General features: G+C 43.0%; 1 protein-coding gene and 1 long non-coding RNA gene across 4 annotated transcripts in view; one reads left to right on the top strand and one right to left on the bottom strand.

The window, feature by feature from the left end:
- The window catches only part of LOC115164920 (cotranscriptional regulator FAM172A homolog), a 302,236-nt gene that overhangs the window by 138,479 nt on the left and 137,072 nt on the right, over positions 1 to 26,685 (bottom strand). For all 3 annotated transcript variants that reach the window (XM_029717844.1, XM_029717842.1, XM_029717843.1), the window contains exon 8: positions 1,654 to 1,773. In XM_029717844.1, coding sequence (XP_029573704.1) covers positions 1,654 to 1,773 — 120 coding nt within the window. The remainder of the gene's footprint in view (positions 1 to 1,653; positions 1,774 to 26,685) is intronic.
- On the top strand, positions 1,738 to 12,973 carry LOC115164922 (uncharacterized). The gene is made up of 2 exons (XR_003870029.1): positions 1,738 to 1,857; positions 12,882 to 12,973. It is a non-coding gene; the product is annotated as an uncharacterized LOC115164922 (long non-coding RNA).

Raw genomic sequence — 26,685 nt, 5'->3', positions numbered from 1 at the left:
AGCAGTGGGACAAATGCCCACCCCACACCGCCCACAACCTTCTTCAAAAGAAAAGTAGAGAGATGCTTTAAATAATGTGGGTTCATGGAGAGTCTACCAGTAAATCCAACAGATCAAAGAACCACCATCACCACCAGGCTCCTGTACAAGCTGTCAGAGCAGAGAGAGACAGAGAGAGCTGTGTGACCCTAGCGCACCCAGCCTAGCACCTAGTTTAGCTATCTAAGCACTACAGAGAGAGAGAGAGAGAGAGAGAGAGAGCGACAGAGAGAGCTGTGACCCTAGCGCACCCAGCCTAGCACCTAGTTTAGCTATCTAAGCACTACAGAGAGAGAGAGAGAGAGAGACAGAGAGAGCTGTGTGACCCTAGTGCACCCAGCCTAGCACCTAGTTTAGCTATCAAAGCACTACAGAGAGAGAGAGAGAGAGAGACAGAGAGAGCTGTGTGACCCTAGCGCACCCAGCCTAGCACCTAGTTTAGCTATCAAAGCACTACAGAGAGAGAGAGAGAGAGAGAGAGAGAGAGAGAGAGAGAGAGAGCTGTGTGACCTTAGCGCACCCAGCCTAGCACCTAGTTTAGCTATCAAAGCACTACAGAGAGAGAGAGAAAGAGAGAGAGAGAGAGAGAGAGAGAGAGAGACAGAAAGACAGAGAGACAGAGAGAGCTGTGTGACCCTAGCGCACCCAGCCTAGCACCTAGTTTAGCTATCAAAGCACTACAGAGAGAGAGAGAGAGAGAACGAGAGACAGAGAGAGCTGTGTGACCTTAGCGCACCCAGCCTAGCACCTAGTTTAGCTATCAAAGCACTACAGAGAGAGAGAGAGAGAGAGAGAGAGAACGAGAGACAGAGAGAGCTGTGTGACCCTAGCGCACCCAGCCTAGCACCTAGTTTAGTTATCAAAGCACTACAGAGAGAGAGAAAGAGAGAGAGAGAGAGAGAGAGAGAGAGAGAGAGAGAGACAGAAAGACAGAGAGACAGAGAGAGCTGTGTGAGCCTAGCGCACCCAGCCTAGCACCTAGTTTAGCTATCTAAGCACTGCAGAGAGAGAGAGAGAGACATGTGAGCCTAGCGCACCTAGCCTAGCACTTAGCCTAGCACCTGTTACCTGAGCACTGCAGCCTAGTCTTAAGTAACACAGCAGACACAGAGCCTGCAGGCTGACAATTCTGAACACTGAGAGACCCAACACTGATTGATATATAGAACCTCAACACTACAGAAGTAGGCTAGACTTTATTATAGACTCAATAGGAGAGACAGCGCTTCAGTAGTGCACCCTGAGAAGCAATAGAGATCACAGAATAAGCTATTTTCCAGGAAGTTATAGTATATTCAACCCTCTCCCCTTCCCTTTCTCCTCACTCCACTCCTCTTCCACCTCTTCCCTCTGCAGCATGGTTTAATAGAGACCTTTTTCTTTCTCTCCCCCTCTCTCTGTGTTGATGTGCGGCGGAAAGGAAGAGGATTGTGCCCTAGAACAGGGATGAACTGGCTTGTTAACAGAAGCAGCACTTTACCAAAGCAACATTATTTATTTGTAATAATTCCACCACGTTTCACACTCTACCACACTGGCTGGCTGTCCCAGAGGTGGTTGGCTAGAGGGGCAATGCAGGAGAGACAAGACCAGAGGAGGAAAACAACCACTCACCAGCTCCACCAATGACAAGCCTCCGTAGCTGTGCGCCACGATAAAGACATTCCTGGCGGCGGCGTTGGACACAAAGTGATCCCACACGTACAGCAAGTGTTCCTCGGGGGAGCTGTTTTCCTGTAACACAAGGACTTCACGTTACAGCGCCAAAACAAACAGAAAATACACAGGAGAAACAGAGAGAGGAAGATTGAAGAAGGGGTGAGAAATCAGAGGCAGACAAAAATAGACAGATGGATTTAAAGACTGATTTAATGAAGTGATAATGCCAGAGAAGCAGGTGTTTGGAGGATATATTGGCACGGGTGTTGTTAGGCCCGAGACGAAGTCCTCCAAAGACCGGCTTCGAGGGCATTATCACTTTTACACAACGGTTTACCAACATCTGCAAATAATGATTGACATATTTTCACTAAAAACATTATTTTGATGAATTCATTCATACTATTTCATATAGTCACGACACAAATCTAGGGTTGTCAGAGACACGACCCAGTCATTCAGTCTTTTGTTCTGTATCTATTGATGCGACCCAGTCGTTCGTTCTAAATGTTTCATTGACTTTATGGCTGGCAACGTTGTTATCCGTTGCTTGCTAGCTAGCCAACTATGGCTAAATTACAGTAACGTCAAAAAGCGCAGCCAGAATAAGAGCAAAGTAGCTGCATTTGCTTAAGCTGTTTCCTAGTGACATTTATTTGGATACATCCATAACAATGAGCTAATGAGGCACGATTTCACCTGACATAGAATATGTGGTAACTCGTCAGGACACTGTTGTTCAGAGGAGCCAACAACACAGCTACAGTAACTCAATCACTTCAAACTGAAGCTGGAAAGACTGCAAATTAACTGCGTTTCATTTGACCTTTTTCAAATTAATTTTGTTAGTATATATCCATAAAAATGATGCCAGCTGATTTATGATTTTGACTAGCTGAGAAACGCTGCCTGCCTGTCTGTCTCGTCCCTACACGTTCATTACTATGGGACAGCTGGAGATCCAATTTCAATATTGAAACAGAGAGACAGACAGCAAGGTTTATACAAATCTCCGCTGTTGAAAACTAAATGTTAGTCTAAAAGAAATGTGAGATAATGTCTCAACACATTTTACAGTGTAGATCTACTTTTTAAATTGCTTGGCTGGGCTGATGAGACAGTGGATTGCGCAGGCAGATGGAACAGAGCAAATAGGCATTTTAACGTCATAGATTTAGCCGGTGGCAACTTGTCGAAAAGACACCGGCTGGAATGTACCTTTAACCAATCAGCATCTAGGATTTGACCCACCCGTTGTATAAAGAGAAACTAACTATGAGAGACATAAAGAGAGAAATGGAGAGTGAAACTAACAGAAATGGTTCTGTCACAGTAAGCATGAAGGCCTATATATTCCAGGGACAGTGAAAACATGAAACACTGCTGATAGCAGAGGGTGTTTTTTTACAAATACTGACTGCTCACTGGATCAATAGGTCTTACATATTGCAAATGTCCTACATGTAAAACTCAATAGGCTACGTGACGTAACGTTTAAATCTTAATTTGTACCTTGCTGCAGGATCAATGGAGAACCTGTATGGTGGCAAACACCCCGTAGGTAGGTGTATTTTAAACCAAACTAAATTCCAACACACACAAATCAGATGAGAATGAATACATCTGACCATAACGTCCACACGTGGGTTGTGTTTTAACGGAGCATCACTAAGTGCAATAGTTTGTGCCATGCACCATCTTCAGCAGGCAAATAAATACCCTTTCTGTCATTTGGTGAAACCACTCCAAAGACATTTGAGAGCAAAAACAGTCTGGTTAGCTGACAGAGGGAGTGAACAGTAACAAAGCTTCATGCACACTTAGCCTAACGGTCTGGGGTGGTTGTTTTACACTATGCTGTGACTGACGGATCTAGTGGCTTATCTGAGGCAATGGCTGTTTGTTTCATAAAGGTCAGGGGAAAATGCTGTGCTATTTCACTGAAGACACAGCTTACACCCACTCACACTCAAGCATTGAGTATTGAAAACAGACAAAATACTTTTCAATATAGTTGTTGATAGGCTGTTGTTATTGTGATGGAGCGATCACGTGTGTGTATGTGTGCGTGCGTGCGTGTGCATGTGTGTGGAGGTACAGTAAATAAACCTCTTGGCTTGTTTTTTTATTTTTTTAACTAAAATCCCCTACGCAAAAATGTATGGTGAAAAAACGATTGGAATCAATTCCGTTTTTACATTTGTTATATACACAGTACCATTCAAAAGTTTGGACACACCTACTAATTTATGGAAATGTCTTCTCTACACAGAACTATGAAGCTGGTTGAGAGAATTCCAAGAGTGTGCAAAGCTGTCATCAAGGCAAAGGGTGGCTACTTTGAAGAATCTCAAATATAAAATATATTTTGATTTGTTTAACATTTTTTGGTTACTACGTACATGATTCCACATGTATTATTTCATAGTTTTGATGTCTTCACTATTATTCTACAATTATAAAGAACCCCCCCTTGAATGAGTAGGTGTGTCCAAACCTTTGACTGGTACTGCATAAAACATTCTATTGGTTGCAAGAATTTTGTATAATAATTTAAATACAAAAACTCTATGTTTTGAATCTGGTGTCATTTTGTGTAACAGTTCATTAACCATGTACCATGGAATCAGTACATCGAAAATCTCTTCCCAACTACTTTGCAATCTATATGGCAAAATGTTTTGGTCCATAAATGAAAGTGGTATACTTTTTTTTTTGTTTAACCAATTTTGTTTTTTAATGCAGGGCGGACAGAGAAGTTCCTTACTTGCTCCCCCTTCCACTTTCCTTTTTGCAGTAATTCTGCAATTAGTTGGTTGTAATTTTGTGTAGAACAGACGTTTCCATATATTTTTGTTAGCTGCATGTGTGACATAACTCCACCAGTCCTATTTATGATATAATTTACAAATATTATACCGTTTATAATTTTGTTTCCCCCCCCAAAAAGTATGCTTTATCAAAAAGTACATTTGAGTTCAACCATAATATTTGTTGAAATATGTGTTCTGTCTTTTCTGGTGGATTAAACTGAAATTGCAACCAACTTTCCACGGCTTGTTTTAAAAATATTTTGGAATGATTTCATTTTCAGATATCCGAAAGTGAAAGGTTGTAATCTGAATAAAGGGAAAACGGCCATTCTTGAACATGGCGTTAGACATTCTTATTAATCTGCTAGATAAACCAGTTAGGATTTAAGTATAAACTCTTGGCTTGTTTATGTTTGCTGTTGTAATTATATAAGGAGGGAGGGTGGTTGTGTTCAGAGCCAGACTCTACGGAGAGTGATGCAACGGTGGGTAACACTGCGCCCTTCCCCACCCTGATCACCACGGGGGGAGGGGTGTGTGTGTGTTGGGGTGGGGGCAGAGTTGGCTGTCTGAAGGCCTGTGACAACAAGTCCTTTGAAGTCCTCCTCTCCTTCACTGAGTCACCATTCATCTACAAGGGCTCTGTTTCATAATCCCTCCCTCCCTCCTCTTCCTCAAACTACACCTCCTGTTCTCTCTCTCTCTTCACATGACCCTCCCTACGGAGGCTTGTTAGGTGGTCATCAGGACTTACACACATGACCTTCTTAATATCCCTCATATCTAAAACATATTTTATTTGTGTAATAGCCTATTCAGTGTCAATGAAGGAACAGAGTCGAGTTGAGTCAAATATAATAGACTTAAAAAAAATGTAATTGAGAAGTAGACATTGGTTTGAAGCTAAATCATTAAGAACATTTGCATGAGCACCGCGATGCCTACTCTACCAAGGATTTCCAGAACACAGCTTTGACCTACTACAGTAGCTATGTTGGTCTACTGTACTTCAAAAAATGTGTACACAGGTTGACTAGGATTCAAAACATCTCAAACAGCCTAATTCATACTCTTAGAGGAGGCTCTCCCACAACAATGTGATGTATACTGCATACAAGTTAAAGTATTGGATTCGTCACACACTACACTAATCCCATTACACTACCATTACAACACCCTCCTGCTGTGTTCCGGTCGAATTAGACCAATTTACAAGTTTTCTCTCTGAAAAAATGTTGTTAATTTAATCTGATTGTCATAAGGTTCCATGACATTGTCCACACAGGGCATCTGAACACACAAAATACATTTTGATGATTTTCATTACATTTTGGGTGTTTTATTTAACTTTTGTACACCTGTGGTGTTCCTGGTCAACAATGACCGGTCATTAGAAATTAATGGGTGAGACTACAATTAGTGTATAACATTGAGTTCAGGCACATGCCCATTCATCAGATGGACACGTCCTCTCCCAGACCCCCACATGCATGTGTGTTTGAGCGCGCACACACACACACACACACACACACACACACACACACACACACACACACACACACACACACACACACGCACACACGCACACGCACACGCACACACCTCACTCCCCTTCTTGGCATCCATGGCAACCCCCACAGGAACCTTTCCCCAATACAATCTTTCCCCCAAGGGAACCACACCTGTTGGCATTCTCACAAACAATTGCAACATCGTTTCAATAATATGTAGAACTTTTCTCGCAGCTCTGGTATATAAAGTTGTTTTAAGACCTTGCTCAAAATTCATTCTGTGGCAGCACAATGACCAAACGATATACTGTATGTGAGGCTCTTGATCATATCTTTGATCATGACACTGGTACAGTGAGGGAAAAAAGTATTTGATACCCTGCTGATTTTGTACGTTTGCCCACTGACAAAGAAATAATCAGTCTATAATTTTAATGGTAGGTTTATTTGAACAATGAGATATAAAAGACACCTGTCCACAGAAGCAATCAATCAATCAGATTCCAAACTCTCCACCATGGCCAAAACCAAAGAGCTCTCCAAGGATGCCAGGGACAAGATTGTAGACCTACACAAGGCTGGAATGGGCTACAAGACCATCGCCAAGCAGCTTGGTGAGAAGGTGACAACAGTTGGTGCGATTATTCGCAAATGGAAGAAACACAAAAGAACTGTCAATCTCCCTCGGCCTGGGGCTCCATGCAAGATCTCACCTCGTGGAGTTGCAATGATCATGAGAATGGTGAGGAATCTGCCCAGAACTACACGGGAGGATCTTGTCAATGATCTCAAGGCAGCTGGGACCATAGTCACCAAGAAAACAATTGGTAACACACTGTGCCGTGAAAGACTGAAATCCTGCAGCGCCCGCAAGGTCCCCCTGCTCAATGAAGCACATTTACATGCCCGTTTGAAGTTTGCCAATGAACATCTGAATGATTCAGAGGACAACTGGGTGAAAGTGTTGTGGTCAGATGAGACCAAAATGGAGCTCTTTGGCATCAACTCAACTCGCTGTGTTTGGAGGAGGAGGAATGCTGCCTATGACCCCAAGAACACCATCCCCACCGTCAAACATGGAGGGGGAAACATTATGCTTTGGGGGTGTTTTTCTGCTAAGGGGACAGGACAACTTCACCGCATCAAAGGGACGATGGACAGGGCCATGTACCGTCCCTCAGCCAGGGCATTGAAAATGGGTCGTGGATGGGTATTACAGCATGACAATGACCCAAAACACACGGCCAAGGCAACAAAGGAGTGGCTCAAGAAGAAGCACATTAAGGTCCTGGAGTGGCCTAGCCAGTCTCCAGAGCTTAATCCCATAGAAAATCTGTGGAGGGAGCTGAATGTTCGAGTTGCCAAACGTCAGCCTCGAAACCTTAATGACTTGGAGAAGATCTGCAAAGAGGAGTGGGACAAAATCTCTCCTGAGATGTGTGCAAACCTGGTGGCCAACTACAAGAAACGTCTGACCTCTGTGATTGCCAACAAGGGTTTTGCCACCAAGTACTAAGTCATGTTTTGCAGAGGGGTCAAATACTTATTTCCCTCATTAAAATGCAAATCATTTTATACAATTTTTGACATGCGTTTTTCTGGAGTTTTTTGTTGTTATTCTGTCTCTCACTGTTCAAATATACCTACCATTAAAATGATAGACTGATAATTTCTTTGTCAGTGGGCAAACGTACAAAATCAGCAGGGGATCAAATACTTTTTTCTCTCACTGCAAGGAGGAAAAAGTCCTTGTTAAACTTTGACACAAAGTAGTCCGTGATAAATAGCATATGTTTCATCTGAGTATTTGTTTAGACAAAATAATCCATACATTATGCTTTTTTTACTCAAAAACGAGTTGTATGAGCTCAGGTCAATAGCAAATAGAAGTTCAAAACTTGTAATGTTCACAAGAACTTAAGTTGATAAAAAGATCTAACACAACATTAGGTGAGAATATATGTATTATTATGGATTTATAATCAGCTATAATGGGGCGGTCATTTTGGACCGGGAACACAGAATTAATAAGCATGAAACGAACACAACAGGAGGGTTAATTATATGAAAGCAAGCTTTGCTTTTATACTTTCTCAGCTACAGTTTGTGTTGTGTCCTGTCTGACAGTGAAATGTGGCTAGCTCTTACCATAGCTTGGACTATGGAGTAGGTAGCTAGCTAGCTATTGTTGCAAAAGCCCATTGCATGCACTGTAAGGGAGCAGAGTGACAATAAACCCATCATTTGGTGTTGTTTTTGATGTAGCTAGTTAACTAGTTATGTTTTGTGGACAAACATAGGATTGGCATTTGGATGTGACTAACTTTAGCTAGCATATGTGTCGAGGTCAGCTGTTGTTGTCTGGCTCTAGCTAGCTAGCTAGGTAACGGCTGAAATAATTTGTGCAAAAACATTCCATTAACCAAATATAGCTAGCTACCATTTTTTGCCTGGTTGTTATCTAACTGTTAGCTAACTTTTAGACGGCTGGTGTTAGCTAGCTGCTGGACAATCAATCTAACACTAGCCAGGTAATGTTAGCTAGCTAGTTAGCTAGCTAGTTAATCAAAATATATGTTTGCATTTATTGATTAACAAAAGGTGTAATGGGTCCGTACTTAAATGTTTTATTTTCACTGCATCAGGGATGTTGTACACAGACGTTTAGGCGTTGTAGCCTTTTTCAGTGTCTAGGTTAATTGATTAACCTCAGCCGAGCAACCAAGTTGTTCAACCCGTCTGAGCTTCGGCTGAAAAAGAAGTTAGCATTGTCAGAAATGCTACAAAAAGTTAGCACACCGTTGGTTCTTAATGGAAAGAAATGGGCAAGTGAAAACAAAATACACATTTAATAAAAACGGTTGCACCTGCAAACTGAGTTAAACCATCACATTTTAAGTCTAATGGTCATTATATGGATGTTAAATTCTTGTTTTACTCTGACGTCTAGAATACTCTGAAAATTCAATTGTTAATGACCCTGTTAAAAATCTGGTATGTGGTTCTCGCTAACGGCCGAAAGCCCCCACAGTAATTGAATAAACAGACAAGAGCATCAAGGTCTTTAAATGGCTAGGTGCTGTGTATGAAGAACTGCTCTGTGTGGCTCTAGCTAATGGCTGAAGTAATTTGTGTTTAAACCTTTCATAACCAAATACAGCTAGCTTCCTTTCTTTACCTCTCCGTTAGCTGTGTGTTCTGTGAGGTCCAGTTTCAGCACGCCACAGTATACAGTAGCTCATTTTTTTTTTTTTACGCTAGCATCGGATAGCACCAGCTTGATCGTCATGACAACCAGGTAGCGTCTTCCCCTTATCACCCAAGCACAGAATCTCGACACCTGGCCCCAAAGCCCACCCACCTCCTCTATTTGACTACCTGGCCCAATAGCACTTTGCATTATCTAAACAGCATTTGCATATTGAGGTAATTATTTCCCAGGGTTAATTAGCTCTTGTGAAGCGGGCCACCCTCAGAGACTAGCTTCCTGTTACACGCCTGCCAACTTAGTTCTTTCTTACTTTTCCTTTTTCCCCCTCATCCAATGTGTGTGTGCCAGGTCTGACATTCCCTACTGCTCACCTGTTGCCAGCATCTTCAAGTGATGACTGTCACTGGTGTTTTGAAGTGCATGTGTATGAGTGCGGATTGATTGTGGCACTGTTGACAGTAGCCAACAGTGAATAGCGTATAGACAGTTTGCCCTCTCTCTTGAATAGACAATATAAGGGTCCTCTCAGGCTTCCAGTGAGCTGTCCACACGGTTAACATATACCCAACACTCCAGGATTGAAAAATCTGTACATTTATGTTGCTTATCTTACTTTTGAGTGAATGATTCTTTGATTTGCATTAATTCATCGCCCTGTATTGATCAGCTAGACTGGACCTGTATCTCTATAGCAAGACTCTGGAGGAATAAAAAATAGATTAAAAAAGTGATGGAGTGAGTTGCAGAGGAGAGGGAGAGAGAAAGGGAGACAGAGTGTAGTGTTAAGTGATTATCTCAGATCTAGCTAGCTGGGCAGGTTGACAGCTCCTCTCTCTCTCTCTCTTTCTCTGCTGATGGCAGTAATCAGCGAGGAACACTTGGCTGATATAGCGTCTCTCTCTCTGCACTCAGACACACAGTCTCCCTTGTGTATAGTGTCACTCCAACCTAGTCCTCACTAACCAGTCAGAAAAGATCAGACAACTCGACCTGTATCCATCTAATTAATACAAACACAGTGGTGAAAGCTCCATATACTGTACAACAGTGAGAGGTACGTGGGACAGCAAGCAGGGAGGAACAGTAAGCAGTTGATTATGCATAATGGACAAGCCCACCTACAGATACAAGCGCAAACACAGGCACACACACACACAAGCGCACACATACTATATTATCTCTCAAGAGAATTCTCGTCGGTTTTTGTCACAGCCGTGTATATCCCCCCTCAAGCCGATACCACGACGGCCCTCAAGGAACTTCACTGGACTCTATGCAAACTGGAAACCATATAGCCTGAAGCTGCATTTATTGTAGCTGGGGATTTTAACAAAGCAAATTTGAGAACAAAGCTACCTAAATTCTATCAGCATATTGACTGTAGCACTCGTGCGGGCAATACACTGGATCACTGCTACTCTAACTTCGGCGATGCTTACCAGGCCCTCCCTCACCCTTCGGTTAGGACATCTACTTTGGGCATGACACAAGTAATTTTTCCAACAATTGTTTACAGACAGATTATTTCACTTATGATTGACTGTATCACGATTCCAGTGGATCAGAAGTTTACATACACAAAGTTGACTGTGCCTTTAAACAGCTTGGAAAATTCCAGAAAATGATGTCATGGCTTTAGAAGCTTCTGATAGACTAATTGACATAATTTGAGTCAATTGGAGGTGTACCTGTGGATGTATTTCAAGGCCTACCTTCAAACTCAGTGCCGCTTTGCTTGACATCATGGAAAAATCAAAAGAAATCAGCTAAGACCTCAGAAAAAAATTGCAGACCTCCACAAGTCTGGTTCATCCTTGGGAGCAATTTCCAAACGCCTGAAGGTACCACGCTCATCTGTACAAACAATAGCACACAAGTATAAACACCATGGGACAATGCAGCCATCATACCGCTCAGGAAGGAGACATGTTTGGTCTCCTAGAGATGAACGTACTTTGGTGCGAAAAGTGAAAATCAATCCCAGAACAGCAAAGGACCTTGTGAAGATGCTGGAGGAAACAGGTCCAAAACTATCTATATCCATAGTAAAATTAGTCCTATATCGACATAACCTGAAAGGCCGCTCAGCGCTCAGCAAGGAAGAAGCCACTGCTCCAAACCGCCATAAAACATCAGACTACGGTTTGCAACTGCACATGGAGACAAAGATCGTACTTTTTGGAGAAATGTCCTCTGGTCGGATGAAACAAATATAGAACTGTTTGGCCATAATTACCATCGTTATGTTTGGAGGAAAAAGGGGGAGGCTTGCAAGCCAAAGAACACCATCCCAACTGTGAAGCACGGGGGTGGCAGCATCATGTTATGGGGGTGCTTTGCTGCAGGAGGGACTGGTGCACTTCACAAAATAGATGGCATCATGAGGAACAAAAATTATGTGGATATATTGAAGCAACATCTCAAGACATCAGTGAGGAAGTTAAAGCTTGGTCGCAAATGGGTCTTCCAAATGGACAATGACCCAAGGCATACTTCCAAAGTTGTGGCAAAATGGCTTAAGGACAGCAAAGTCAAGGTATTGGAGTGGCCATCACAAAGCCCTGACCTCAATCCTATAGAAAATTTGTGGGCAGAACTGAAAAAGCATTTGCAAGCAAGGAGGCCTACAAACCTGACTCGGTTTCACCAGCTCTGTCAGGAGGAATGGGCCAAAATTCACCCAACTTATTGTGGGAAGCTTGTGGAAGGCTACCCAAAATGTTTGACCGAAGTTAAACAATTTAAAGGCAATGCTACCAAATACTAATTGAGTGTATGTAAACTTCAATCATTCTCTCTACTATTATTCTGACATTTCACATTTTTAAAACAAGGTGGTGATCCTAACTGGCCATAAACAGGGATTGTTACTAGGATTAAATGTCAGAAATTGTGAAAAACTGAGTTTAAATGTAATTGGCTAAGGTGTATGTAAACTTCCGACTTCAACTGTAAACACTTTGAAATAACACACATGGAATCATATAGTAACCAAAAAAGTGTTGAACAATGCCAAGAATGTGCAAAGCTGTCATCAAGGCAAAGGTTGGCTATTTGAAGAATCTCAAATATAAAATATATTTTGATTCCTTTAACACTTTTTTGGTTACTACATGATTCCATATGTGTTATTTCATAGTGTTGATATCTTCACTATTATTCTACAATGTAGAAAATAGTAAAAATAAAGAAAACCCCTTGAATGAGTAGGTGTTCTAAAACTTTTGACCGGTAGTGTATGTATATATTCTTATTCCATCCCTTTACTTAGATGTGTGTGTATTAAGTAGTTGTTGTGGAATTGTTAGATTACTTGTTAGATATTACTGCACTGTCGGAACTAGAAGCACAAGCATTCCGCTACACTCGCAATAACACAATAACATCTGTTCACCATGTGTATGTGACCAACAACATTTTATTTGATACGAAAGAGTCTGCTGACCAACGCCCTTGATAGGTCAGTATCAACCTTTGCCTTGTTTGCGAGTATGTTTGAAAGAGGAGCACACAACAGTACAAAGACAACCAGTGCTTTCAATTCCCCACCCATCCACCCCCTCCCATCATTGAGACCCACACACTCCCACAGTCCTCCAGAAACTCACCGTCTGTTTTCTTTCCCCACTTTCTTCTCTTTGTTTACAGGACATTTATGAGAAGCAGGGAGAGGAGAGAACCCAGCTATGGCCAGAATAACAGCACTAATGCCAAGACAAACACCCCAGCCCACCAACACAGGAAAGAATGAATCTAACAGTATCGACACACACTGACAAACAACCACTACGGGCTTCCCCTCCCTCCCTTCTCCTTCCCCTCCCTTTTAGGCGATATGGCCTAAAAATCATATCTCCATTTTTTTTAAACTTATGGGCGATTGACAATATATATTTAGATTTTTGTAAAAAAATACTTTTTCTCTAAATAATCTTTGTTGTATAATTAAAGGTCAATACACTGCATTTCAAACAGTCAGCACTAAGAATGGCATTGTTTTATCAAAATTGTTTAACCTGCTTATTTGTAGTAATCACTGTTCTGACTTTCCAGTCTGTCTATAAAAATGACCTTTTGGTTCCAAATTTAACCAGAACCATGCACAATGCACATTCACTCATAATGACACATTTCTTGTAGCAGGAATTGCAGAAAATTAAACACAGGTCTCATAAACCAGCTAGTCTTTATATTTCAAGTTTGACCAACTTGGAACTATTTGCTAGTTAACAAGGTAGAACAGTTGGTTTTATGCTTATTGCACATTTCTAAAACACAGATCCCGTTTTAGTAGTGTCTGCTCTGTGAGTTGAGACATAAAAAGGGTGTAGATAGAAAGATCATCTTCTCTATCACAGTAACATAATGGCTCCAGATGTTTCAGCATCAATATGAGCAATTCTGTTGGACCAAACCTTAAATGCAAATAGTGAGTTGAAACCGCGTGTCAGAGAGGAAGAAGCAATCTCTCATCTTTGTTGTTGTGAGTGGCAGGGGCTTGATGTGTGTGTGTCAATGGGAAGGTGCACACAGCACAGAAGGAGTGAAGGAGACAAGGGCAAAAAGACAACGGAAGAACGAGCGCTCAAAATAAAAATATTCTTGCAATACAGGCATGTGGAATATCGTGCTAAAACATAAATTATAATTAATCGGTCTCCTTCCCTCAATCAATCAAATAAAGGTATTTTTACATCAGTGGTTGTCACAAAGTGCATATACAGAAACCCAGCCTAAAACACCAACAAGCAAGCAATGCAGATGTTCTCTCGCTCCCTCCCAGGAATTAGAGAGAAAGCCGGAGACCTCAGGGAGGCTTGGAAAGCCCCTCTAAAGAGACTTCTAGTAGTGAGAGTAGGAGAACCATAACCCTCAGACAGTCAGAAGAACAGGTGCTCCAAACAACAGGTGTAGACTAAAAGTGAGCTGCTTACTTACGGGCCTTTGCCAACAACGCAAAGAGAATATATAGAACTAAAAGAAAATATAAACATAATAAATACATAATGAGTAACGATAACGGGGCTGTATACACTGGGTAGCAGTATCGAGTCGATGTGCAGGGTTACGAGGTAATTGAGGTAGATATGTACCAGTGGAGGCTTCTTAGAGGAGGAAGGGGAAGACCATAAAAATAGTGAAACATAAAAAAGTGATCCTTTTTAGATAAAACTAAACTAAATACATTCACGTCACCAAATCATTGATTAAAACACACTGTTTTGCAATGGAGGAATACATTAGCCTCAACAGCACTCTGTAGGGTAGCACCATGGTGTAGCCGGAGGACAGCTAGTTTCCGTCCTCCTGGGTACGTTGACTTTAATACAAAACCTATGAGGCTCATGGTTTTCACTCTCTTTCATAGATTTACACAGTAATGACACTACCTTTGGAAAATATTCAAACCCTTTAACTTTTCCCACATTTTGTTATGTTACAGCCTTATTCTAAAATGGATTAAATAAAATAAAGTTTCCAGGAATCTACACACAATACCCCATAAAGACAAAGCGAAAACTGTTGTTTAGACATTTTTGCAAATTTATAAAAAAATTAAATAAAAAATGTATTTTACATAAGTATTCGGACCCTTTGCTATGAGACTCGAAATTGAGCTCAGGTGCATCCTGTTTCCATTGATCATCCTTGAGATGTTTCATCAACTTGATGGGAGTCCACCTGTGGTAAATTATATTGATTGGAGTCCACCTTTGGTAAAATACATTGATTGGAGAACACCTGTGGAAAATTACATTGATTTGACATGATGGAAAGGCACACACCTGTCTATATAAGGTCTCACATTTGACAAACCAAGCCATGAAGTGAAGGAATTATCCGTAGAGCTCCGAGACAGGATTGTTTCGAGGCACAGATCTGGGAAGGGTACCAAAAAATGTGTGCAGCATTGAAGGTCCCCGAGAACACAGTGGCCTCCATCACTCTTATATGTAAGAAGTTTGAAACCACCAACACTCTTCCTAGAGCTGGCTGCCCGGCCAAACTGAGCAATTGGGAGAGAAGGGCATTTGAAGAACCCAATGGTCACTCTGACAGAGCTCTCGAGTCCCTCTGTGGAGATGGTTGCACTTCTGGAAGTTTCTCCCATCTCAAATGCTGGTGGCTGCATCATGCTGTGGGGATGTTTTTTAGTGGCAGGGACTGGGAGACTTGCCAGGATCCAGGTAAAGATGAACAGAGCAAAGTACAGAGAGATCCTTGATGAAATCCTGCTCCAGAGCGCTCAGGACCTCAGACTTGGCCAAAGGTTCACCTTCCAACAGGACAACAACCCTAAGCATACAGCCAAGACAACACAGGAGTGGCATCGGGACAAGTCTCTGAATGTCCTGGGCCACTCCCAGCCAGAGCCCGGAGTGACCCAGCCAGAGCCCGGACTTGAACCCGATCAAACATCTCTGGAGAGACCTGAAAATAGATGTGCAGCAACGCTCCCCATTAAACCTAACAGAGCTTGAGAGGATCTGCAGAGAAGAATAGGAGAAACTCCCCAAATAGTTAAAAAACGGTTATAGAAAAATAAAAAAGTGCTAAGCTTGCAGCTTCATACCCAAGAAGACTTGATACTGTAATCGCTGCCAAAGGTGCTTCAACAAAGTACTGAGCAAATGGTCTGAATACTTATGTAAATGTGATATTTCAGTAGGTTTTTTTTTTCTCCCAAATTTCTAAACACCGGTTTTTGCTTTGTCACTATGGGTATTGTATGTAGATTTTTTTCCCCCCTCATCAATTTAATCCATTTTAGAGGCTGTAACGTAACAAAATGTGGAAAAAATCAAAGGGTCTAAATACTTCCCGAATGCACTGTAAGACAACTTCCGGAGGACGTCCTCCAACCTATCAGAGCTCTTGCAGCATGAACTGACATGTTGTCCACCCAATCATATGATCAGAGAATGAACAGCTAGCTAGCACTGCAGTGCATAAAATGTGGTGAGTAGTTGACTCAGAGAGAGAAAGACAATAGTTGAACAGCTTTGAACAAATTCATTTCAAGGAGAAGCAAGAGAGAGACAGGAAAATAGCTAGCTATATTTTGTTGTATTTTTTTTCCCACTTTGACTTAGCTAGCGAATGCAGCAAGCTAGTTTAGCTTACTCAAACAGAGAGGGGTGCTATGTTGGCTATCCAACACTGGAACTCTTCCAAGTAAAGGTAAGCCTTTGGTTTTATTAATTTATTGCCACTGGGGGCCCGCTGGTGTAACTGTTAAACTGCTTGCTGACTGTGCACCATACTGCATGATTTAAGTGGGTTTACTAATGCGTTAGTTCTAGTAGCTATGTTGACTATGACGTTAGCTATGGTGACAACAATGTAGGCTGTGTCTGAGGTTATAATATGAAGGTTTGGAAAGCTCATGTCCACAAGCAAAGGGAAAAGGTGAGAGGAGGAGAGCGTGGAGATGCGAGAGGGAATTATACAATGAGCAAGTGATCATGCTGTTTGTATGTGGCTGCTATGAAAGTGAACTGTGTTTGCGTGTGATCAGGAATGTATTCATTCCACTGAATCTGTTGGGAAAAAAATCTTAAACTGAAGCAAACGGCACAAAACAAGGTAAACATACCTAAATTTGTCCAATATAAACTCTTGTCTGCAAGAGTGTGCACGGCGGTATTGAATGTGTCACTGTCTGTCTCTAGACCTGTGCACCTACATTGTAAACTTTCATTCATAGGCTAGGTTTTACCAAACATATGATGGGTATAGGGAAAATTGAAGTATCATGTAGTAGCCTAAACCTATCGATGTTAAAATGAGCTGTGTGAATGGAATATGAATAACAGCCATCCAGTATGCTGCAAAATAAATAAGGCCATGTCCATAAAATATATATACAGTTGAAGTCGGAAGTTTACATACACTTAGGTTGGAGTCATTAAAACTTGTTTTTCAACCACTCCACAAATTTCTTGTTAACAAACTATAGTTTTGAGAAGTCGGTTAGAACATCTACTTTGTGCATGACACAAGTAATTTTTCCAACAATTGTTTACAGACAGATTATTTCACTTACAATTCACTGTATCACAATTCCAGTGGATCAGAAGTTTACATACACAAAGTTGACTGTGCCCTTAAACAGCTTGGAAAATTCCAGAAAATGATGTCATGACTTTAGAAGCTTCTGATAGGCTAAATGGCATCATTTGAGTCAATTGGAGGTGTACCTGTGGATGTATTTCAAGGCCTACCTTCAAACTCAGTGCCTCTTTGCTTGACATCATGGAAAAATCAAAAGAAATCAGCCAAGACCTCAGAAAAAATATTGTAGACCTCCACAAGTCTGGTTCATCCTTGGGAGCAATTTCCAAACGCCTGAAGGTACCACGTTCATCTGTACAAACAATGGTTCGCAAGTATAAACACCATGGGACCACGTAGCCGTCATACCGATAAGGAAGGAGACGTGTTCTGTGTCCTAGAGATGAACGTACTTTGGTGCGAAAAGTGCAAATCAATCCCAGAACAGCAGCAAAGGACCTTGTGAAGATGCTGGAGGAAACAGATGCAAAAGTATATTTATAAACCGAGTCCTATATTGACATAACCTGAAAGGCCGCTCAGCAAGGAAGAAGCCACTGCTCCAAAACTGCCATAAAAAAACAGACTACAGTTTGCATCTGCACATGGGAACAAAGATCGTACTTTTTGGAGAAATGTCTTCTGGTCTGATGAATCAAAAATAGAACTGTAATGACCATCGTTATGTTTGGAGGAAAAAAGGGGGAGGCTTGCAAGCCGAAGAACACCATCCCAACCGTGAGGCATGGGAGTGGCAGCATCGTATTGTGGGGGTGCTTTGCTGCAGGAGGGACTGGTGCACTTCACAAAATAGATGGCATCATGAGGGAGGAAAATGATGTGGATATATTGAAGCAACGTCTCAAGACATCAGTCAGGAAGTTAAAGCTTGGTCACAAATGGGTCTTCCAAATGGACAATGACCCCAAGCATACTTCCAAAGTTGTGACAAAATGGCTTAAGGACAGGCATTGGAGTGGCCATCACAAAGCCATGACCTCAATCCTATAGAAAATATGTGGGCAGAACTGAAAAACTGTGTGCGAGCAAGGAGACCTACAAACCTGACTCAGTTACACGAGCTCTGTCAGGAGGAATGGGCCAAAATTCACCCAACTTATTGTGGGAAGCTTGTGGAAGGCTACCCGACACATTTGACCCAAGTTAAACAATTTAAAGGCAATGCTACCAAATACTAATTGAGTATATGTAAACTTCTGACCCACTGGGAATGTAATGAAATAAATAAATGCAGAAATAAATAATTCTTTCTACTATTATTCTGACATTTCACATTCTTAAAATAAAGTGGTGATCCTAACTGATCTAAAACAGGGAATATTTACTGGGATCAAATGTCAGGAATTGTGAAAAACTGTTTAAATGTATTTGGCTAAGGAGTATGTAAACTTCTAACTTAAACTGAACATATAGTTAGGAATAAAGTGACTAGGCAACTTGATAGATAAACAGTAATGTGATGAGTCAAAAGAGTTAGTGCAAAAAGGGCCAAAGCAAATAGTCTGGGAAACCATTTAACGATTTAGTAGTCTTATGGCTTGGGGGTAGAAGCTGTCAAGGGTCCTGTTGGTTCCAGACTTGGTGCATCAGCACTGCTTGCCATGCGGTAACAGAGAAAATAGTATATGACTTGCGTTGTGGAGTCTTTGACAATTTGTTGGGTCTTTCTCTGACACCGTCTGGTGTAAGGGTCTTAGATGGCAGGGAGCTCGGCCCCAGTGATGTACTGAGCCGTTCTCACTACCCTCTTTAGCAACTTGCGGTCGGATGCCAAACAGTTGCCATACCAAGTGGTGATGCAGCCAGTTAAGATGCTCTCAATGGTGCAGCTGTAGAACTTTTTCAGGATCTGAGGGCCCATGTCAAATCTTTTCAGCCTCCTGAGGGGGAAGAGGCATTCTTCATGACTGTGTTGATGTGTGTAGACCATGATAATTCCTTAGTGATGTGGACACCGAGGAACTTGAATCTCTCTACCTGCTCCACTACAGCCCTGTTGATGTGGATGGGGGCGTGCTCGGTCCTCCATTTCCTGTAGTCCACGATCAGCTCATTTGTCTTGCTGACGTTGGAGGAAGAGGTTGTTGTCCTGGCCTCTCTGACCGACTCCCTGGTGGCTGTCTCATCGTCATCGGTGATTAGGCCTACCACCGTTGTGTCATCTGCAAACTTAATGATGGTGTTGGAGTCGTGCACGGCCACGCAGTCGTGGGTGAACAGGGAGTACAGGAGGAGACTAACCATGCAACCCCGAGGGGCCCCCTTTTTGAGGGTCAGCTTGGAATATGTGTTGTCGCCTACCCTTACCACCTGGGGGCATCCTGTCAGGAAGTCCAGGATCCAGTTGCAGAGGGAGGTGTTTATCCCAGAGTCCTTAGCGTTGTGATGAGCTTGGAGGGCACTATAGTGTTGAACGTTGAGCTGTAGTCAATGAACAGCATTATCATGTAGGTGTTCCTTTTGTCCACGTGGGAAAGGGCAGTGTGGAGTGCAATAGAGATTGCGTCATCTGTGCATCTGTTTGGGCGGTATGCAAATTGGAGTGGGTCCAGAGTGTCTGGGATGATGGTGTTGATGTGAGCCATGACCAGCCTTTCAAAGCACTTCATGGCTACAGACATTGACTTGAGAAAAAGAGAGAGAGAGAAAGAGAGAGAGAGCGAGAGAGAGAGAAAGAGAGCGAGACAGAGAGTGGGGATGAGGTGTGTTTTATTTAAGGCTGACAAGTGACAGGTCTCCAGGTTACATGCAAACACACACACACACATCTCAGCTTGGCTCTGTCTCTCTGAAGACACACACTGAGTAAACACACCTGCAACCCGCTCATTTGAATATTGAATGTGTCACTTACAACGGCTAACTGGATTATCTTTAATTGGCCTAATGATGAAATATTAAACAAGCGGCGGGGACAGGTGATTACATGGTTTGGTATTAGAAATGGAGCTATTTGAATGTGGACCTTCACTCAAACGCCTGTTTGTCTTGGACGTGGACTCTTCTAGACTTCTCTTTCCTCTTTTTCCTTCATCTAACTTTCTCTTCCCTTCAGCCCTCTTTCCTCCCAGACACAACGGTCTGCAGGGTGAGGAGACGATATGGAGCGAATTAGTAGCAGAGATGGGAAAATAATGACTGTAGCATTGTGGGTAATTACCAGGTACTGCCTATGGAAAGTTAAGCTCAGAAAAAAAATGATGAGAGCAAGAGGCGGAGAGATAGAAGAGAGAGAGAGAGGGGGAAGAGAGAAGGGGGAGAGAGAGAGAGAGGGGAGAGAGAGGAGAGATACAGAGGGAGAGAGAGAGAGAGAGGGGGAAGAGAGAAGGGGGAGAGAGAGAGAGAGAGGGGAGAGAGAGGAGAGATACAGAGGGAGAGAGAGAGAGAGAGAGGAGAGATACAGAGGGAGAGAGAGAGAGAGGGAAGAGAGAAGGGGGAGAGAGAGAGAGAGGGGAGAGAGAGGAGAGATACAGAGGGAGAGAGAGAGGAAGAAAAAGTAAGGGATAATGTGTGTTAGACTGAGTGAGAGAAAGACATACAGACACGAAGAGAAGTGTGAGCGTACTCATATTCCATAAAGATGATGGCGTAGAGACAGTATAGCACCGGAAACTTGCTAGAGTCAAGGTAATCAGACAATATTTGCCGGGGTATTGTTTCAAATCAATAACTCATTAACAAAGTACAAAGGAAGTTACCCGGTTTGTCTCAGATTCTTAAGTGGAGAAATTAAAACTGCTCTTGGCTGCACATGGTCTAAAAGGTCATCTCTGTGACATCTCTGCTATAGCCTCTCGCTGGCACAGGGATTGTCAGATGAAATTACTTAAAGTCATTAATTGACAGCAGGTAAAGGAGTGTGGGTGGGCAGATAGGTCAGTGTTCGTTTGAGCTTGACCTGAGGCTGCCGTCGGGCTGGAGGGAGAGGGGCAAGGGGGCCAGGGGATGGATGTGTTTGATGGTTGACCTGAGGCTGCCGCCGGGCTGGAGGGAGAGGGGCAAGGGGGCCAGGGGATGGATGTGTTTGATGGTTGACCTGAGGCTGCCGCCGGGCTGGAGGGAGAGGGGCAAGGGGGCCAGGAGATGGATGTGTTTGATGGTTGACCTGACTGTAAAATTGGGAACAGTGATCTGAGCGGTGCTACAGTACAAGGCTCTGTCCCACCCACACACCCAGAGTTGAGAGGTTAGTGAAGTTGCTCCCAGAGCCCCTCCCTGTCCTTGGATAGGCTGAGCATAACATCCTGGCTCTAGCAGGGGTCAAAGGTCAAATAAGACATGTCTACATAATTGCCCCAGAGCAAAGTGAGAGGTGGAGGGGTGAAGGTGAGACTGAGGTATTTGGAACCAGGTGAATACAGTGAGGGAAAAAAAGTATTTGATCCCCTGCTGATTTTGTACGTTTGCCCACCGACAAAGAAATGATCAGTCTATCATTTTAATGGTAGGTTTATTTGAACAGTGAGAGACAGAACAACAAAAAAATCCAGAAAAACGCATGTCAAAAATGTTATAAATTGATTTGCATTTTAATGAGGGAAATAAGTATGTGACCCCTCTGCAAAACATGACTTAGTACTTGGTGGCAAAACCCTTGTTGGCAATCACAGAGGTCAGACTGTAATGGCTGTCGGGAGAGAGAGTAGACCAATGCGCGTTCAGTGTTCATCATTGACGTAATTTAATGGACGAAAGAACACTATAAAAAACAAGAAAACCGACAGCCAAACAGTACTGTCAGGTGCAATACAAAACAGAAACAATTACCCACAAAACCCCAACGGAAAAACAGGCACTTATGTGTGACTCCCAATCAGCAACAACACTCTACAGCTGTGCCTGATTGGAAGCCACACGGCCAAAATCAATGAAACAAACCAACATAGAAAAATGCACATAGAACGCCCACCCAATGTAACACCCTGGCCTAACCAAAATAAAGAACAAAAACCCCTCTCTATGGCCAGGGCGTTACACAGACGTTTCTTGTAGTTGGCCACCAGGTTTGCACACATCTCAGGAGGGATTTTGTCCCACTCCTCTTTGCAGATCTTCTCCAAGTCATTTAGGTTTTGAGGCTGACGTTTGGCAACTCGAACCTTCAGCTCCCTCCACAGATTTTCTATGGGATTAAGCTCTGGAGACTGGCTAGGCCATTCCAGGACCTTAATGTGCTTCTTCTTGAGCCACTCCTTTGTTGCCTTGGCCGTGTGTTTTGGGTCATTGTCATGCTGGAATACCCATCCACGACCCATTTTCAATGCCATGGCTGAGGGAAGGAGGTTCTCACCCAAGATTTGACGGTACATGGCCCCGTCCATCGTCCCTTTGATGCGGTGAAGTTGTCCTGTCCACTTAGCAGAAAAACACCCCCAAAGCAAAGCACAATGTTTCCACCTCCATGTTTGACGGTGGTGATGGTGTTCTTGGGGTCATAGGCAGCATTCCTCCTCCTCCAAACACTTTCAACCAGTTGTCCTCTGAATCATTCAGATGATCATTGGCAAACTTCAGAAGGGCATGTAAATGTGCTTTCTTGAGCAGGGGGACCTTGCGGGCACTGCAGGATTTCAGTCCTTCACGGCGTAGTGTGTTACCAATTGTTTTCTTGGTGACTATGGTCCCAGCTGCCTTGAGATCATTGACAAGATCCTCCCGTGTAGTTCTGGGCTGATTCCTCACCGTTCTCATGATCATTGCAACTCCACGAGGTGAAATTTTGCATGGAGCCCCAGGCCGAGGGAGATTGACAGTTCTTTTGTGCTTCTTCCATTTGCGAAAAATCGCACCAACTGTTGTCACCTTCTCACCAAGCTGCTTGGCGATGGTCTTGTAGCCCATTCCAGCCTTGTGTAGGTCCACAATCTTGTCCCTGACATCCTTGGAGAGCTCTTTGGTCTTGGCCATGGTGGAGAGTTTGGAATCTGATTGATTGATTGCTTCTGTGGACAGGTGTCTTTTATACAGGTAACAAGCTGAGATTAGGAGCACTCCCTTTTAGAGTGTGCTCCTAATCTCAGCTCGTTACCTGTATAAAAGACACCTGGGAGCCAGAAATCTTTCTGATTGAGAGGGGGTCAAATACTTACTTCCCTCAATAAAATGCAAATCTATTTATAACATTTTTGACATGCGTTTTTCTGGATTTTTGTTGTTATTCTGTCTCTCACTGTTCAAATAAACCTACCATTAAAATTATAGACTGATAATTTCTTTGTCAGTGGGCAGACGTACAAAATCAGCAGGGGATCAAATACTTTTTTCCCTCACTGTACATACAATATATGCCTTGTGTGCTTGTGATTTTACCAGTGCACACATGCAGCGTATGCGAGTGTGCCATGTCTGTGTTTGAAACAAGCATGGTGCCTGCCGGGGGCGGAGACTGAGTGTGAGTGTGTAGGAATCGTCAGGACAGGATGTACCAGGCAGACTTTGGGAAAAAGGACAGGACTGTGGCCCCTGAGGACTAGAGAAACATGAAACGATGGAGTAACCAGGCTGAAATAATGGACGGTGCACATGCACGCACAACACTCTTCAGACTCCGCATTCAAACTAGCAACCCTCTGGTTGCTGGCTCGCCACTAACTGTTGGGCTACCTATTAGAGAATGTATGTGTAGGTCTTCAGTGACCCCTCAGTGAAACCATTCAGAAAGCCCTCTAAATGTGACACTACACTCAATGCTTTGCACATTAGTGTACATACAAGGAATCATCCACTTCATCATAACAATGGAATACCATAAGTGGGCCTACACAAAAGCTATGTACGGTGCATACTGCGGCGTGACCTTAGCAGCCTATATGGAATTTGACAGATGTGTATAAGTGTATAATGACAGAAGATTATTATTTTGTTTTAAAACATGGTGAAACAGACTGCCATTGTTAGTGGAGAGTCATTGACACAACGAAGGCTAAAAGAGACAAGGGACTTTCCCTTCTCAGTCATGAGGATCTTCCACTTGAAGATGTGGTGCTCGAGAGAAGAAGAAAATAATCTGTGCAATAATCTTTCTTTCTCTCCATATCTCACTCTTTCTCTCCATATCTCACTCTTTCTTTCTCTCCATATCTCACTCTCCTCTCCATATCTCACTCTCTCTTTGTCTCCATATCTCACTCTTTCTTTCTTTCCATCTCACTCTTTCTTTCTCTCCACATCTCACTCTTTCTTTCTCTCCACATCTCACTCTTTCTTTCTCTCCATATCTCACTCTCTTTCTCTCCATCTCTTTCTCTATGAACGTTTAAAAAATGCAACAATACGAGACGCAAGAAAGTGCTGGCGGCGAAGAAGAAAAGCAAAAGGAAGCTTCTTAAGCCATGAATGTTGGTTATGTTCCTGCTATTCCTCCGCTTGGCTGTGAGAAAAAAGACAACTGGATAAGTGCTAAAATTCAGAGTAAAGCGGATAAAGATCTTTCTATATGGCAAAGTACTAAGAAGCCCCACCCCGTTGTCTCTCCTTCTCTCTGTTGTCCAGCCGACATCACTAAACATAGGCCAATGGACTCTGATCTCTAAGAGAGGATGGACTTGCCAAGGTTGAGAGGTTACACACTGTGAACCAGGGGCTAAAACGTAACAATCCTAAAAGCAGTTAAGGGCTTCTTAATGTGTGTAAGGAAGCGCATTAATTAACTCAACTCTATCTGGGCGCTGTGTGTGTATGACTGTGTGTGTGTGTGTGTAGGGCCTCAGTGTGTGCATGTGTGTTTGGGACTGTGTGCCGGTGGTCCTGCTCCTCTAACAGTGGGGGTTGAGAGGGGGGCAAGAGGGGGCAGACCAATCCCAAAAGAATAGATGAAAAATCCCCGCTAAAGAGGCTTGATTTGATCCCCCACCCAGCCTGACAGAGGGGTGAAGAAGAAAAACACCCGCACAATCGGGATGGGACGGACGGATAGGAGAAGTTTAGTCCCTGAGGATCTCCTTTAAGGACATAATTGGGGGCTGTTATCCTAATAAGCATGAGAGTCTGACATTCATTTCTACTGTCCTCCTGGATATAGTGACTCTGTGTCCATCTTATAAATGACTACTTCCCCTGATCACCCAGTCCTCTCTCCTTTCCATCTCCCCTGCATGTTGCTGCATACTACTCTCAATCAGTGTGTGTGTGTTGGAAGACACATTTCACTTGTGCAACTGACTAGGTATCTCCTTTCCATTTCTCTCTCTCTCTCTGTGTGTGTACGTCTATCTGTGTGTGTGTCTCTCTCTTCGTGTGTGTCGTTGTGTGAGTGACAGCTTACTCCAAGCAGGGGAGTGACAGAGGAGGTGCAGTGAAGAGATAAGTCCTGTGGAGAAGGGGTGGGGTTGATTGAGAAAGGGGGCCAAACAAACTAACATCCCGCTGACTTAAAGGTCACAGTTCAGAGGCCATAGGGCACTGTGCTGCATGGTCCCAAAGAGGACTGTCATCCTGGGGAATCCCTTCATCTCTTTATCTATCCACCACTCCTCCTCTCCCTCCCTCCATCCCTCCCAGTCTTTGTTTAGAGACATGGATTCATCTCTTTTATACTGATGCATTAATACACACAGAGAGTTACTGTTGCATGTACAGTACCAGTCAAAAGTGTGGACACACCTACTCATGCATGGGTTTTTCTTTATTTGTAATATTTACTACATTGTAGAATAATAGTGAAGACATAAAAAAAGTGTCAAACAAATCAAAATATATTTAGATTCTTCAAAGTAGCCACCCTTTGCCTTGATGACAGCTTTAAAAACTCATGGCATTCTCTCAACCAGCTTCACCTGGAATGCTTTTCCAACAGTCTTGAAGGAGTTCCCACATATGCTGAGCACTCGTTGGGTGCATCTCCTTCACTCTGCAGTCCAACTCATCCCAAACCATCTCAATTGGGTTGAGGTCGGGTGAGTGTTGAGGCCAGGTCATCTGATGCAGCAGTCCATCACTCTCCTTCTTGGTCAAATAGCCCTCACACAGCCTGGAGGTGTGTTGGGTCATTGTCCTGTAGAAAAACAAATGATAGTCCCACTAAGCGCAAACCAGATGTGATGGCGTATCGCTGCAGAATGCTGTGGTAGCCATGCTGGTTAAGTGTGCCTTTAATTCTAAGTAAATCACTGACAGTGTCACCAGCATAGCACCCCCACACAATAACACCTCCTCCTCCATGCGTCACGGTGGGAAACACACATGCGGAAATCATCCGTTCACCTACTCTGTGTCTCACAAAGACACGGCAGATGGAACCTAAAATCTCAAATTTGGACTCATCAGACCAAATGACAGATTTCCACTGGTCTAATGTCCATTGCTCGTGTTTCTTGGCCGAAGCAAGTCTCTTCTTATTATTGGTGTCCTTTAGTAGTGCTTTCTTTGCAGCAATTTG

Source organism: Salmo trutta, chromosome 27, assembly GCF_901001165.1.
Source record: "Salmo trutta chromosome 27, fSalTru1.1, whole genome shotgun sequence".
NCBI classification, from domain to species: Eukaryota; Metazoa; Chordata; class Actinopteri; order Salmoniformes; family Salmonidae; genus Salmo; species Salmo trutta.
This window is presented reverse-complemented; position numbering and strand designations above follow the sequence as displayed.